The following is a 17,494-nucleotide window of genomic DNA, read 5'->3' as shown; positions in this document are numbered from 1 at the left end:
GGGTTAAATAAGGCACAGAGCTCCAGCTTCTTCACTTGAAGACAGAGTCGTTCGTCTTCCCTCTGGATCACATCTCACTACAGGGACCAGCGAGGCGAAAGGAGCAGAGAGTGCGAGAGAGAAGCACTGAGAGAACGATGGAGTCGTATCAGGTTTTCAACCTTGCTGCCAGTGTGGATACAGACAGCCATTTCTAGACGGGGGCTGAAACCCAACTCCACCACATCTTTAAAAGCTTCAGGAAGTCCCGCTGGACTCGGTTCAGTTCCTCGTGTCACAAACAATTTCCCCTCTGAGTCATTTTGCCCTCACCTTTCCTCCTCTTAACAGACTTGGTGGAGTAAAAAGACTAATGAAAGAAAGAAAGTGTGTTGGAAATAAATATTAAAAATACACTTTAAATCAAAAGTGATAGATTCATACAACAGTTGCCGCTTTAGTGAGGAAATTCCTAAACAAATAAAGAACACCTCAATATTTACACATGTATTTTCTGTGATGACACCGATGTGGGTGTGAGATGTGACAGTTGCGTCCTCCAGTGACATCTGATGACGTCCGGTTAGGTTGGAACCGTTGTGGTATGCTGTTATAAAGAATTTCTCAGATACTGACGAAATTCGGTCATACCGCAGGTGCCACGAGTTTCATGCTCGAATTGGAAATTTACACAAGAGCTGAGTGAGTTCCGTGACCCACAAGTCCTTGAAACTCTGAACTGCCGTGTTTCACTTTGAATGAGTCATTTAAAAAAAAACGACACATAGGAAATGGGTCTCGATTCATGCACCTCAAAAAATAGATATTCATTCTGCGGGCACAACCAGAGGGCAGAGGTAGAGGTTAAAACTATAGAGAGCTAAGAAAATAATCTGATATTAGAAATTTAGCAACATTCGTAGTCCCAGTTTGCTCCTATATTATGGTTTCAATGAACACATTCTGAATAACATTTTACGAGCCAGCCACCATCTAGAATCTGCAACTCATCATACTGTAAATGAAAAGAAGCTCAACAGAAGTGAGTCACCAGAAGGGAGATAACACGAGAACAGATTAACCAAAACATAACTGTTGTCGCTATCGTGGTAAATGCGTCACTACATATTGTAGTATTTAGGTCATATAATTGAGTGTAATGTGCTTTTGATGGCTGTACTCCAGTCCTTTATGTGTTAATGAGGCCGATTTGAGTTAAGCAAACATCGTGGTTATGGCTCAAAGAAAAGATTGATTCTCAACTCCTTCCCCCCATCTCTTTGTAACTATAACAACATCACACTACTTCCTCTTTGGCTCCTGACAGATAACAGTTAATATTCATAAGTCCACAAGAGGCTGTTGTCAGAGAAATGAAAAATGACGCAATTTTCGGCACGTCAAAGAAATGACATACTGTTGGCGAGGACTTTTTGTCAAACTGTACAAATGGAGGCTGTTAATGTGCAGACAGCGCTGTATGATACAAGGTCCCCGTGTAATTACTGTCGGCTTGGGTCATAGACTCTTTATAGAGATAGACGACATGACAGCTCCCAAAAAAGTGATGCCAGAGTGTCTTGATTGCCCCCTGGTGGCTAACTGCAGTACAGATCATAAACCCTGCCTTCCCCATGTTAGTGAATGGGACATGGACCACACTTAAATGTCAGAGTACACGGCAAATAACATGTTCTCAAAGATGTTTTCAGTCCTTTGAGTTAGTTCTTATCACACTGATGCATGTTTAAAGGCTTAAAGGTTGAATGTGTTGGCTTCATTTCAGGATAGTGGGAGGAAGAAGAGATGCATCACACAGCTTAATATACAGTCAATGGTTTGTGTTTGTTGTAGAGTGTGACTCGGGACCCATCCAAGTCCAAGAGAAGACTAACCGAGCGTGACCCAAACCCAACAGCGTAGGAACCCGACCTGAGCCCGATGCAGCTGCACTGGCTTTGTGTCAGCCTGTCCCTGAAACACATGGTACTTGCTTGTTTTCCCCAACATCACCAAGACTTTATGATTTGTGATGTCAATTGAAATTGCTCAATATCCAGTTTGTGCATCAAATGTAATTTAGTGCATTTGACAGCAACACAACAGTCTTGTGCAATGCAGTTGGCATCGCCCTAAAACACAGTGAGCTAATTACCAACCTCTATACGGTCTCATGCAGCTGGGAGGATCCCTACGCAAGCTTCTTTGGAACATATGCTTAGTAAACATTTCTCAAAGCCCTCTCCTCTCCGAGCACCTGAAGCCGGGCATTAACTTTAATCTGCCAATATCTGCAAATCCCCCGGCAGCATCCCACACACACTCTCACCTTGGCAAATCAGAAAAGGTTATATTTAAGAGGGGGACCAGCCTTTTGGCACATTTCCGATCAAGCCTTGCATTTTAAATGCCTCCCACGTTCCCCTGAATCCGGAGAATGACCACCGCCGACCCCCACCGTGCTGCTGGCACAACGCTGCACCACAAAGTGACGGCCTCCAGCTCTTAGTGGCCGTAGGTGTGTTATGCAAGCCTTAATGGATGAAAAGATCATTGTTTTCACGACGCCCACAGCAACGGGTCATGTAACAGATCCGCTTGTGAAATCACAGCTTTTTAACATTTGGGACTTGGCTGCAGGAGGTGGTGATCGCTGCTGTGAGACGGAGAGGGGAACATGAAGCTTTAGTCCTCTGCATGTGTCGCAGATAATTATCCTCCACGATCGCTACCTCTCCTCTTTCGTCAAGTGCTCAAATTTGTGTTTCTCTGTGCGAACTACCTTATCGGGACAACTGGATGAATTATATGTAAATCATGAAATATTGAGTGTGACTTCAAACACTGTCAACAAAGCTGGGGGGTGTGTGACAACAGAATAAGATCATTATATTTCCCCTTCAGTGTTGCACGCTCTCTTTTTCAATCAAAGCAGCTGGTGACTCAGAAGCGTTTCTGGGCGTCATGGCTCATGTTAATATTTTAGCTGTACTTGTATGATATTGTTGTGCTAAATGATCAATTTTCCATCTATGAGCAGAAAATAATAATTTAATCTTTGCTTTTTAGAGAGCTGTAAAAACTTAATGTATGATATATGATATAGTAATGCAATTAAAACATCTCCTCGAGGCACATTTAACAATATTACAACTGTGTTTTATATAACAAAATTTATTATCCCTTTATACACCAGCCCAGACTAGTGGGTACCCACAGGGGGACAAATAAGTGCATTATATTGTGCTGTATACCACTAATGCAATGTTTATGTAAATGCTTAACAAGGGGACCTCAGTTTCAATAAAATCCTATGTGGATTTAACAAGGCTTTTATTTTGAAGGCTACAGTCCAACAGTTGTTTTCCCTCACTTCTTAAAGTGGTTATAACATAATTTTATACGCGAGTAAATGCTTATTAATGTGGTTTTAATATTTGTCTATGAAGAACAATTATCTGTTGTGTAACAGGTACATACTGGTTTTAATTCCCCTTTATCTTCTGGACTGTTTCTGTGGGATGTGCACATTTCCTTTGCTATTTATATAATCTGTATTTTTGTTACTTGATAGTTTTTTACAGTCTGGAACTAAAGGGTTGTTTAGTTTCATATTTAAATCTGCTGATCAGGAGAGAAGCTTGTTGAGGCCTGTGTGTAACAGTGTACTGTTGAGACCATGTTGGCTAGTGGGGAGCATTTTGTGGCTAGTTATGGCAACAAAAACGTTTATGTAAGATTGTCCCTGAATGCTTTGTTTGTCTGCAGCTGCAGGTATTTGTGGCTTTATGTCTGGGTTTTGTTCACTCGTGACATTGCTACCTCCGCCAAGAAGATTTTGTTTTCACCCCTGTGTGTTTGTTAGCAAGATTGTGCAAAAATGACTGAATGGATTTCCATAAAACTTGGAGAAAGGAAAGGACATTGGCCAAGAAAGAACACATTCATCTTCGGTGTACATGTGTATAAAGTGGCAGATCCAGGAGGTTTGTTTTTCTTTATCATTGCGAGATGGGGTGTTTTTTGACATCTTCATGAATTTGGACTGTTGAGTCTTGGCCATGTTATTGGCTCTACTGGTGCCATTCCAGTTTACAAGTGTGTGTGTGTGTGTGTGCGCGTAATATAGGACAGATTAGAGAATTAAGGTATCACACCACCTCTGGTTTTCTAACAGAAAACCAATGCAAGGCACCGTCCCAGAATCCATTTCTCAGCTCAGAGAAGCGACCACACTGTGGACGGTGTATGGGAAGCGTCGGGACTTTTTGGACTGTACCAGCAGGCTGAGCAAATTGAAAGCATGTGCATCAACTTGCTGACAAATATTTGTCAAATGTTCAAGTCATAACGTTCAGATCTTGTGCAGCAGTTGGAAAGACATGAAACAGCAGTTGGCAGCTGGGGTCAGCTCCTCAGCTTTTTTCTTCAGTGGCATCATAAATAAAATAGATTTTTTGAGACAGAAAAGGCCGCAATCAGCTTAGAACTTTCCTTCATGAGCAGTCCGACAAACACGTGCTCGATTTAAAAAAATGAATCCTTTGTAACCGATTTTACTAGAAATTGTGTGTCCTGTTTAAATCATTGGGTAAAGAGTGAGCTGGTTGGATGGGAAACTAACTTTTTGGACGGAATAACTTAAGATTGTCTCTTTCTTTAAGTTCATGTTCTTCTTTTTCCAAATAGTCTTTGAAGGGAGAGATGTTAGCACCAAGTTCAAGCCATCAAACAGCACCCTGACCCCAAAGCAGCTTGACAGTAATCCTACCTGCTTCTGGGCAGGAACATGGACTCCTTAATGAAGACGGAGCCGGACAACAGGATGTACCAGCAGCTTCCAATGTCGTCAGGGCTGAAAGAAAAAACAGGGCAGACATTTAGGATAAAATAGGAAATAATATAATACAGCAAGGTGTTCAAAACAAATTGACAATTGGCAATTTTGACTCTGTCACAAAAAGATTGAAGTAAGAAATAAATATATTGCAATGGATGGTAAAATCAATCAAGTAACAAATTAGATAAGTGGTTAGAGTGAATATCTTTTGTGTGCAATAGAAAACTAAACACCTTTAGGTTTTAGTGTGTTGGTCGACTTACAAGTTTCACTGTTTTCTGACATTTCACAGAACAAAGTGATGAACCTGTTGATCTGGGAAATCCTCCCCCAGATTAATCAATCATAAAATAATCCATATGCCTGGCAGCTCCACACTATTAAATGTAGTATTTCTGCTCTATTTTCATTGGCTGCATCCACCTGTTTATGTAACGCTGCTGTTTAAATGCATTTGCAATGTAAGAGCGCTCATCGTGCCAAGGACTGAGATTAAAAAAGGAGAAAGTGACAGAAAGAAAACAGGAGAGAGACAGAGTGTTAGGGAGAAGGAGAGAGAGAACTATGAATGAACTAAGGCGTAATCTCTCATCCACCCACACCCATGGCCCTGCTCAAACACACAGACGAGGAAATTGGGCATCTCAGACAAAGTAAACTCAGACTGACCCCTGGATGATGCAGTTGCCTGTCAAGTCTGTACAACATGACGGGTAAACAAACACCCACGAGTGCAGACACATTAACGCTCGTCAAGGCACCGTTTCTGCAGGTTTAATTTAAATCATCGGCACTGTTTCAGGTTTTATGATTTACACGACTTAACGAGTGATTTCACAGACATGGTGAAGGAGAGTCAGAGGTCATCCAGAGGGTAATTCTGTTTAGATAAACTAAAGGCATACATTTCAGTATTTAAATAGGGGCTGTCAGTGTTAATAGAGCATGTTGATAACATAGTTGTTAAATGCAGTAATTCCATTTCCACGCTCATCTGGCTTACCCTTGGGCCTTCATGGATAGCAGAGGGATAATCTCACAAGGCTGAGATACTCTGAATCTCACTGAACACTTGGTACACGCAGGATTATCAGAGATGTTAACCTACTGCGAAGGCACTGTAAACAAATGCCATGGCGACGGATAAAAAGGTTAATGCGGTCCCTTTCATTTGGATGCAAGCCGTCAAAAGGACAAAACGGAACCTATGCACACATGGTGCGGGTCAGTTCAAATATCAACTGTTGTTGTGCCCACTTGGTTTATGGTACTTTTGTTTTGAGTCTCTGTCGAACCTGGACTTTGATAAATAACATTTTCCCTGTGAGTGTTTTTCTGGGTAGTATTTAAGAAAATTTGTGGATTATTGTGATAAGAAATTAAAACAAAATGTGTTGGGTGGCGATGGTCGGTCAAAGGCTTCAACGAAAAGGCCCCCTGACAGTAAAATGGAAGTAGTAACTCAAAGAAGGAAGTTTCCTCATGACACGCAACACTGATACCATCTTTCTACAGTGCTGGGAAATTTGACAGGAACAGTGAAGTTTCTGCTGCGCTGGACGGAAAATAGTTGTGGCAGTAAAGAAAAACTGCTTTCATTTTCATTTTAATAACATTATGATTTAATTTCTGTGAATTTAATGCTGCAGCCAGAAGCTAGTTAGCTAAGCTTAGTAGAACAAGTGGAACAGAGGGCACAGTATATCAATTAAATCCTGACTGATATGGATTTCTGGGGACCAATACTAATACTGAGTCAGGGAGTAAAAGAAAATACAAATACGACCAAATAAATAAAGTTTTCATATCATATCACATTGCGGATATGTCTCTTAAAGGCTCTACCCAGACGATTCAATTGAATGCATCTCTGTGTGTTTACCAGTCGGAGCTTTAATACGTGACCTCAGAGAAGACGGGCGTCTGTGCACCGAGCTGAATTCAGGTGAAGCTGCTCTGGTGTAAATAAAGCAGCAGCTTGTGTGATAATCGCAGAATCACCTGGTCTGAGTGAGATTTCTTAATTGAAAGCAGAGGGAGAAGGAAAAATCAATGAGCAGCCAGGCATCAGCAGGGCGGGATTGCTTTCTGCTTACAGAAAGGTAAAGGATGGCTGCACTTACTCTACATCCATCCTCCACACAGACGCATACATCCACACCCAGCACCACTGCGCTGACGGAGTTTATTTTTTAATCATTGAGAACAAAGTCTGGCCGCCTTCCTCCTCCTCCTCTCCTCGCACAGCTAATGAGGCTGTAGACAGCACGCCCTACTGACACACAGCTAAAATATCTCCCTTGTTCCGTCCAACACCATCGCGCTTTCTCTCTTTTTCCCTCTCCTGGTCCCCATCCTCCTCCCTCCAGACTCGCTCCCTCCTTTCATGGCTCTTCTTTGCATTTCGGAGACGACCGACGACGAATGAAACGCTGAATTATTAATTGCTGGCAAGCAGATGCGCCGAGCAAAAGGAAGAGTCTGAGGAGGAGGAGGAGGAGGAGGAGGAAGAAGAGAAGATACAACACCCCGAAAAAAAAAAGTAGGAGATAGGAGACTCTTATGCGCTGCGACAGCTTGACTGAACTGGGTCACGCGTACTAGAAGCGATTGTCAAACACTAAACATCATCCACCAAAACCCCCACTGGGAAGCCTTTAACAGTGGGGAATCAGGTTATGTGAGAGCCATGGAGACGGCGGAAGGGAGGAAGACGACCGGGGAAAAGTGATTATTGCATCAAGACTTTCACGGGATGAGTCTTAGAAAATGAACTGTTTGATTTTAAAAGGAAATGGAAACGAAAAACTGATGTTGCAGAAAATTATGCATCACAATTCTCAAGAGAAACAACCTGGAAAACCTTCCACCAGGTACTATTACACTAAAGTAGGTCTAATTAGATTATTTAACTCGTGTTTGTTCATTATCCTCTCAGTGAGTCATAAGTACAATGAGTTACTGTCCATTGTTCTCTGCAAATCAGGCTTTTTGTTATTTTTACTATTGATTCATCTGAAAATCTATGTTTTCCTGATTATGTGATTAACCTTTGGCCCTTCAAATTATGAATAATACGGAAACATATCAGGAGTCAAAAGGTGAGTGATTTAGTGTCCAAAATCCATAAGATCCATGTATTTTGTATAATGTGTAGAATCTTTGCTTAAGAAAAATGTCTAAAATGATTATTTGATTGTTAAATTTGATTTCTGTCAATTTCCTAAATGATTCAACCGTTTCAGCCTGGTCTTAAAATTACTGTATATATTACATATACACTTATAAAACCGAATAATTGTGGGTTTTAACACAGGCAGTAAAAAAATTATAAAATATGGCTGATTGTGCACATGCAGCAGCAAAGTCTGTGTTGCCCTTTACACTGAGTAAAATAAACCAATGTCAACAAAACACAAGGGCGAAGATGTCTGGACTAAACAGCCATTTTGTTTGGAAACATTGAATTTCATAACAAAAGAAATGCGTCTCCTGAGAATCACATTCAGAGGCAAAAATATAAACAAGTAACTAAAAATAGGACCATTTAAATTTGTTATTGTGGTGAAGCTTTCACCATGAAACTCTCAATAGTCCACAATGGTGTGGGTGCCATTATGAAATAAAGTATTCATACCACGTTTTAAAGGTTCGAAGAATAAAACTTGAGAAAAAAAAAACTGTAGTGATGGTGTGGGATGGGACTTGATGTCAACTACAATTCTGTTTAGGATTTACACGATTTAAAAACCAAATATCTAGAGGGTTGTTCTGAAACTGCTTTCTAAGAAGTATATATATATTTAACTATACTGCTTCTCTGCCATTGACTGTGCCACACTGTACCGTCTGTAATGGAGTGTGTGGTGATTAAAGCCGACTGGTCTTTGGGATGTGGTGATTTTTTTCCAGTTATTTCATCCAATCAATTCCCTGGTCTACCCTGCTGTGACCCCTCGTCTGTAAGGCCAGCAGATTCATAGGGAGTACAGGAGCTGCACGGGGTGGGGGTGGGGGGGAGCTCAACGTTTCCGACAGCTGCACTGGAGCGTCGTCACTGCCTCTGAACCACGGCCGGGGGTTAAAATATCGAACTGTTCTACGTTGTTTCTCTTTTCTTCTCTTCAGGCAACGGTTTGATTGAACTGTGTTTGCTGATTTTTGGACACCGCCGTCAAAATATCAATGTTTGACCGAAACAGCTCAGTGCCGACGTGCAAATTGTGATTCTTCCTGTTTTAATTATTTCAATCAGCACATATAGCTCTCTGACTGTGACAGTAAGAATTGGATTTCAGTGTGACAGTCACACAGCAAAGCAGAATCAGACGTGTGAAGGTACATTTTATTACATCATGACAGCATGTTCACCTAGAACAAAAATAAAAGGGCAAATGTATTCAGACTCAGTTGTTGTTTCCATTATAACAAGTAATAAAGTGACATTATGCAACTGGTCGATGGAGCCGCTTGCATTAATTGGTTTTTCATGAAGTGCTATGTAGGTGGCATTCAAAGTGCCTCCACTTCAGCTGCTAAAAACTGACATAACCTCCAATGTGTGGCCTGACTTTCACATTCATTATACGTAATAATACAGAGGGAGAACATGGACTGCATTACATGAGGCGATGTGCATAACAATCATTACCTCTGGAAAGGAGGTTTTTTGCCTTTGTCTATTTGTTTGTTTATCGGCTGGTTAACACAATGCATTTCCATGAAACCTGGTGGAAGGATGGGACATGCGCTCAAGAGAGAACCCGTTAAGTTTTGGTGCAGATCTGGACAAAAGTGCAGCTCCAGGAATAATTTTTTCACTTTCTTTAACTTGCAAGATATTACTTTTTAACCGATTTCATTGTGATTGATCAAATCTGGCTTGGTAAGTGGACTGATACCTGAATTTTAAGCTTTTTTGCTTCAAAAACTATTCAAATGATTAAATGCTTCGTTGTTTATTCAATGGTTCAAACATAGACAGCCAAGAAGTCAACTGTACCACTCCAACAATATAATATAACATTAGCGTTTGTGAATATGGTTGTATAAGCTCGGGCGTTTACAAGCTGGACACATACAAGCCAGTGTAGCTCAGGTCAAAGCCAAGTACTGCACTGAAAGGGCTGACATGGGAGAGGTGAAAGGTCGAGCAAACACTTTACCGGCCACTATAAAATGTGCCAGGTCAGCCTCCATCTCAGGACGGCTTTAGCACTATAATCTCTGGGTGGTAAATCCTGACAGGGCTCAGGCTCTGGGATGTTGTCATGAGATATTAAGTGGAACTGTGTGTTTGTATCTGTGCATGTTGTGTTTGCACTCAAGCCATCTACAGCCCCAAGCAGGAGAAACGAGTACTTTTTAAAAAGTATTATCCTCCAGGACATCCAACTGTCAGGGATATGGCAGAGTGAGGCGCTGAGTGTGTGCAACATTGACTCTGATATTTAAATGAATCTCAGTGGCTTTATCCAGCATTGTGCAGAACAATAAATACACATACATACAGGATTTATTTCTATGATAAATGTCCTACTGGATATTATCTTGCTTAAATCATATAAGCACATGATATAAGCAAGGGAAGTAATATAACACAGCTCAGCAATAAATCATTGTCATCTCCAGTCGACGTAGAATCTGCTTTGCTTATTCAAGAATTTCAACTCAAATAAAATCTGGAGCGGAAATAGTGAGATTCACTTTTGAGCGGCCAATGCTATCTGAATATTTTTAACTGTCTTCAGTATCTGTACTAACTTATGGTTTGTAAATGGTGTAAACGGTAACTGGTGACATTTTCCCCTTAACAAATGTCATTATGGATTTTACTAAAAGTATATTTAATTTGAAGGTGCCCTTTGACTTGAGGAAATTACCTCTCTCCACGAGCATCTCAATGTACAACCCATACAATTTTTACAACTTAATTGAGATAGGATCACATTAAATTCCCCCATTGACTTTTAAAGCCCCCATTCCCCGGCAGATTACTGCCGTTGTCTCGAACGGATGAGGAAACGAAGACAGGCAGTTAGAAGCTTGTATATTCAGAGGAGACTGATTAGGATCCCGCAAAGGAGGCAACTCAATCTGATCGACTGCTGTTTAACACCCAGCTCTTATCAGGGGGGGGAGCCGCGACTGGCTTTTATAGGTTAATACATGCAAGCACGCAAACACTTGTGCAGACGAACACAAACTCATGCGAACAAACAGTTGTGCCAAGAAGAAAAAATTGTCAAATTGTACAGACTGGTGCAAATTAAATGAACCAATAAACCAAAAAGGAAAACGACCTGCTGTGTCTCTGTGCTTTTGCCGAGGGTCAAATTAAGCAAATTGCAGGTTGTCATGTTCTTCTCTTTGACTGCTTCCACACGAAGCCATTGAAATCGCTGCATGCATGTAAGATTATCTGCAAGTGTTTTGGTTTTCATCAAACATTTCTGCACCGAGTAGGAAATCTTTTGTCCTTCGACTTTTTTTTCTGTCAGAAAACACAAAACATGTGCATCACAGCTGAGATCTGGTGTGAGACAAACAACCTGGTAACTCCACTGAGCGTCAGCTGGTGAATGTCTGCTCTCTATGAACGTATCTACTGAGTTTTTGGCTACATCCACACTGCTGCATTTTTTATTCCATTTCCAAAGAGTCAGTTTCTGTCCGTCTAGACTTAAACATTTTCAAATTGACATAAGGACAGAAGCCATTTCTAAAGTCTCCGTTTTAGAGGCTTTGGAATATCAGAATATCGTGGACACCAGATGTAAATCAAGCATAAGTGATGCATCTTAAAACTAAAGCCTATTAGTGCGAGTATATTACTTTCTGTTTGTTTCTGTTGTAACATGTCACAAGTCTAACATAGTGATTAAGTCGCAGCTAATAAATTCTGCCCGTCACTCCTGCATTGCTGCACTGAGACGACCATCGACTTACTCTTCACGATCACAAAGTTGTCTGACAAATAAATATAGATAAATATTACGACAGTGTGATGACAACACCACTGGTAATTGGTTCTACTGACGTTAGAAGCAATTTCTGACATGTATAATGATTATAGAGTAGGTTAGCGTCAATGTAAAGTTGGCCTGATACTGTGTGCGTGTGTGTGCGTGTGTGTGCATGTGTGTGCGCGTGCGTGTGTGATGGGCCTGAGGGAATCTTGCAGGAACTGGAGTCTATTATGCGACCACTGCTTAATCTGCATTCCTATTGTTTAATCAGCTCCCACACCGCCAAGTGGGCTTCTAATGAGGTGTTGACTCTTCCTCATCATCCCTTCACACTACACACACACACACACACGCACACAGAGGACAGACACACACATGCTGGGGATCAGGATGCAGGGGGGGACGGCGAGGTGTCCTCTCCAGCTCCTTGAGACGCCGATAGAGTTAATTAACTGTCTTAATTCTCACCATGGGTGTTTGGAAGACGTCAACATGTGACACCAGTCAAACACTGTGTGTGTTTTTCTGCTTAATGCAGTTGTGGCAGCCTTTCAGCGTGGATCCAAAGACACTTGCATGCTCTCTGGAAACAGCTTCCCAATCATATTAACCCTCCACAAAACGTAGCTCAAAGGAAGGAAACGTTAAAACATCACAACTAATTGGTTTTCTACCCGTTGGCTGAAATGTTTTAGGGGCTATAAGCTACTTTTCTAAGTTCAGTAAACAGTGACGTAAAGAATCAAGCTGAAATTAGACTGGGACTCACTTCTTTGTCCTCAGGGGTTTGGTAACACTGAAACACACTCACCTTCATTAAGACGTGTGTTTTCATTGGTCGTTCCACAGTATGTTTTGATCAAACTGAATTTAAACATTCTTACAGTGGCGGCTCACAGTTATTCTTTGCTTTCATACGCTGGTAGAGACGCAAGAATTTCACCAAATATCCTCAATAACCATTTACGCACAGGCAACCACACCCACCCACACACGACCAGACATTGTGGTACTTACTAGTATAGCACCTCGTTGGCCTCGTGTCTCTCATAACGAACCGTCTCACACATTATCCTGCAGGGACAGAGCGGAGAGGGAGAGTGATGGTCAGAAAACAACAGGAGGAAATACAAACTTTAATTAAATAAAAGGTTGATTAATATTATTACAAAACAGACAAAACAGAGAAAGGAATAGAATCAAAATGTAGCCGTGATAAACAAACGGTTTGCTTTGCTAAATGAAGTAAATCAGAAAATCCACGCTCCAATGAGTTGAAATATTATCTTTTACCTTGAGGCAAAAAATATACAACTGATGATTTTCTAAATTTCAGTGACACATACTGAGCTTGTTGCTGATAAACAAACATGGAAGTAGAGTGTAGCTGTAAACGGTTGAGTGGAAAGTAGTAGGTTGTACTACACATGGAGAGAACAATGGTGACACCATGTTAAGAACAGGAGCATAGTAGTGAGCTCATTGTGACTCATTCTATTATGTAGTGGGTAGACCGCTGAGTGGGGAGGTTGTTTTTTTTCTTCTGCCGCTTCTACAATGGATTCCATCTGCGGATTGTGTGCGTTTACTAGAAAGAAACCTCTGTTTTTTATGTTTACTGATTAAGTTTTAGATAAAAATACGACAGTTATATCCCCAAGCATCTTTTTTATGTCGTCTATCTTTTTATGTGCATTTAACACTCAAATAACAGAGAATCAATTGGCCATTACACATTGATTGATTTGAATAATGAGATGAACAAGTGCTAAACATCTCAATTTAATTAGCGACACACTGGTGGTTGCGCTTGCGTCACCTGGAACGCATCCAGGCCAATTAAAGTCAGGCCGCTCCACTGTGGCAGCTGATGGTTTAGTGCCGTGTTTAAGGGCAGCAGAGACTGTTAGTTATGTGTTGGGATCTCGACAATTAACCGACGAGTCACGAGGCTACTCATGCCAATGTAAAGGGATTAGACATTTCATCAAGCGGACACTGTGCATTACTTTCCCTTCATAATTTATGCACAGACGTACTTTGTGCTCCCACAGCTCCTATTAGTGAAATGCTTTTCTTAGTTTGAAATATCTTTTCAAGTGCCGTTATTTTTAAACTATATGTATTAGACACACTCTTCAGTAATGGGGGACTCTCTGATATTTGGAATCAAACCCCCTTTTCCTCCACATAAAGACTGAAAAAAAAAGAAATCACCCATATCAGGCTTTCCCAGAGGAGACAAGAAAGCCTCAACATTACAGGCAGGCTACTACAATAAACAGTAGCTGATCAAAACAAAAAGAGGCTTTAAAAGTAGCTGGGGGCGGCTGTCGTCTTGTAGCCCCCTCTGCACAAGTACAGAAAAACAATCCTGCTGCTAAAAAACAAGTCGCCGTGAACAAGAACCACAGAAGAAAAAACAACACATTCCTGCAGAAGAATGAACTATAACACAATCCCATGGTTGGTGCGATGTCTGGTTGGCTGGGAGTTTCTTTTTTCCTTTTTTTTCAAAGATAGGAAAGACCACAACCGCTCAGATAAAGTTGGCAGCAGTGGTGGTGGTGGGTTGGTCTGTGTGACCACGGGGACATTCTTCAGGATCCAAACAGCGAGGAGGAGGAGGTGGGGGTGTGGGGGGGGTTACTGCAGGGTGGGAGGCCTCTGAGGGGTCACGCAGAGGAATGTTCCAGCTCGCGGGTCATGTACTGCTACATTGTTCCCTCGCCAGTATAATCCACATGTATGCACACAAGGCATGCTGGGAACAGACTTCTGACATGCACTGTTTGGATAGTTCACGCCAGACAGAAAAGACGGGAAAAGCCAACGTGGTAACAGGAGCGATGAAGGTAAAAATCATACGAGGGGCAGAACAGGATGTTAACGCCATTGCAGGTTTGAAGGTTTATATAGGTTATACTAAAATAAACTTTTATTGTCTTGTCATTTATGTTTTTAAACTGCTTTTTCCCTTACTTCCTTCCTGAATCAACATAAATATACCAAACCATTTTGGGGAAATTAGGGCTGCAAACTAAAATCACTTAATTTCTTTATTGATTTTGCTCTCAATTATTTTTTTAATGTATAAAATGTCAGGGAAAAACTAAAGAATACAAAATAAATGACTGCTGGCACGATAACTCCCGAGAGTTTTGACACGGGAACTAAAATCCGCCACATCTTCTTTTTAGAGAGTAAAACAACTCCAACCTTTAAGTTGTTATAGCGACGAGTAGCTGCAGACAAATGCCACTGGTGTTTGTCTCCGTGTTAATTCCCCCCCCCCCGACTATAACTGAGGAGCTGTCACTGTGTTTTAATTTGCATTTTAAATTTGTGCGATTGGGGATATCGAGCTTTGAGTTAATTAAGTGCCGGGAACGTGTGCAGACACTCACCTCAGCTGGTGCTCTCGCAGGTTGGACAGGGCCTCCATCCCGTGGAGGTACGAGTAGACGATCTCCAGGTCCTGAGGAGGAAAAGCAAACGTGTGATCAGACACAGGAGCAGAGGTGAGGAAGTAAACACTCAAACAATCACTGGGGCTCATATTAGAGTGGATATGATAATTTGATTGGTAAATTAATCAATGGCAGAAAATTATCCTGCCACCATTTGTTTTCTATTTCTGCAAAGGAGGTATAGTGATCTAGGAATCAAGAAAACAATCAGATTAACTGTACTATCAATATAAGGGCACAAAACTTGTATTAATCCTTGTCAAGGTTGTAAGATATTGTTGGCAAAAATGAAAGTATAAGAAAATATTTTAGTTTGATAAAGATCCCAGAAATAACCATAATCTTTTCAGTGAAAGTTAGATGCAAATATCGACACTTTGAATAACTGCTTGTTCATTCAGCAGGCGACACACTTGCTTCTCCCACCACAGAAAACATTTTAAAAAGGACACTGATTTGTTTTGACTGAACATTGGAATAAAACGCAATAAAGCACATTGCAGAGAAAAATAAAATAAAGTAACTATGCCGCACAACTATAAACTCCCCATTCAATGACTTCATCAAGTGACTCAGTGAGCCACTCTCAGATTGTTTGGCCTGAATCCAAGTCAGAGGTGAAACAAAGTGGCCCTCTCCGAGAGCTGGCAGCCCGCACAGCTACACCACTGTCTGTTGGTACACACTGGGCTGCTGACAGTGTGTGTGTGTGTTGCGGTTCTGGTTGCAGCTACTGGGATCCCTTTGTCGGCGGGCAACTGGAGGTAGACGTGGCGACAGCGGACCGGAGGCACAACAGACTCTCTGTGGTACACTCGGTCTACGCAGAATGGCCACCTTGTCTTTGGGTTGTGTTTCTCAGAGCAACAATCGTTCGCTCAGGGAAAGTTTTGTGATTTGTTGACCAAAACTGCTGAATGACACTTGGTTTGTGCTGGTTTGATTTCACAAGATGTGCGGATGAGCTGTGGTTACAGTGTCAGTGTTGAAGGTCCGTCAGTAATACGTTTAAACGGGTTTGAGGAATGGGAAACACGCAGAAAACAATAACAGAACCAACTTGTTTTTTGTCCGACAACCTTTCTGATATGACTCATGACCTTGGAGAAACAAAAAGAAACAACGAAGCGAATAATGCATAACACATCCAGAATATTTCACCCATTAATAAGGTGAAACTCAAATTCAACGGTTTCTATCACATACAATGAACAAAAAAAACACCAAACTCAAAAGGTGGGAAAAGGTTAAATGAACCATCACCACCTGTTAGCAGAACAATGTGAAGTCCAAATATATGCAGCACATTACTACAGGCTATGAATTAATATCAAAACTATGTTATGAATCTGCACACCCAAGTGTCGGCCCCTTGAAGAAGCCTAAACCCCTATTATTACTATTGTTCTATTTGGGTTGGGCCTTTAATAAATAGACTTAGAAAGGAAACTGTATTGTCCTGGGGGGGGGCCCGGCCCTGTTACATCACACAGCAAGATCGTCACTAACCACATCCTCATGTTCAGTGTTGTTGGTCAGTGAAACACTGAACAGGAGCTTAGCAGAGGCTATGTTCTAACATCTACTGCTGCCTACTGGAGAACCAAGAAACTGCAGCCGTGACTCGTTCAGCTGCAGTTTAAAATGTCCACGTGATTCGTGGAGGATTGAAAACTGGGACACCTATTATAAGTCCTTCCTTAATGTGATGATGAAGTCGACCAGTTAGGCAGTTTGAAGCGCAAGATATGTACAGAACATGTGTACAGTTAACTTTGTGTAGAAAGAAGAAGACAGGTTCACTAATTTCTAAAATATTCTAACTCCCCTATATGTCTCTACAGCAATTAATATGCTGAATTTGCACAAATGATGCCACTAGTGCATAACACCACATATTTTTTCTTTTACCTCTCACACGCTGACACCTTCTCTGAGGTGGTGAGTTGGCCTAGTGGGGAAAAACACAAACCACCTATGTAACTGCAACGTCCCCACTTATGTAACTGTGCTCACAAAAGGGCAATGACCGGGACCTTTCCTCTTTCATCACCACCTTTTTCCTCTTTCTTTCTTCCCTCATTGCTGCTCAGCACAAACATCAGGCAACAAAAACTTTTTTTTCATAACCCAAAACCTTTCATCTAACCCCTAGATATGACTTTATCATAAATGTGATTTGGGATCAAGTCACAGAATTCAAACAGACACTAGAAGAGAACAGGAGGAATGTCACT

General features: G+C 41.3%; 1 protein-coding gene across 10 annotated transcripts in view; it reads right to left on the bottom strand.

The window, feature by feature from the left end:
- rapgef2b (Rap guanine nucleotide exchange factor 2b) overlaps positions 1–17,494 on the bottom strand; it is a 98,642-nt gene that overhangs the window by 56,796 nt on the left and 24,352 nt on the right. For all 10 annotated transcript variants that reach the window (XM_047340684.1, XM_035160611.2, XM_035160612.2 and 7 more), the window contains exons 2-4: positions 15,195–15,265; positions 12,805–12,861; positions 4,751–4,834 (exon numbers count right to left, since the gene is read on the bottom strand). In XM_047340684.1, coding sequence (XP_047196640.1) covers positions 4,751–4,834; positions 12,805–12,861; positions 15,195–15,265 — 212 coding nt within the window. The remainder of the gene's footprint in view (positions 1–4,750; positions 4,835–12,804; positions 12,862–15,194; positions 15,266–17,494) is intronic.

The sequence above is a fragment of the Hippoglossus stenolepis genome, chromosome 7 (genome assembly GCF_022539355.2).
Source record: "Hippoglossus stenolepis isolate QCI-W04-F060 chromosome 7, HSTE1.2, whole genome shotgun sequence".
Classification (NCBI taxonomy): domain Eukaryota; kingdom Metazoa; phylum Chordata; class Actinopteri; order Pleuronectiformes; family Pleuronectidae; genus Hippoglossus; species Hippoglossus stenolepis.
The sequence above is the reverse complement of the archived record's forward strand: the minus strand, read 5'-3'. Positions and strand labels throughout refer to the sequence as shown.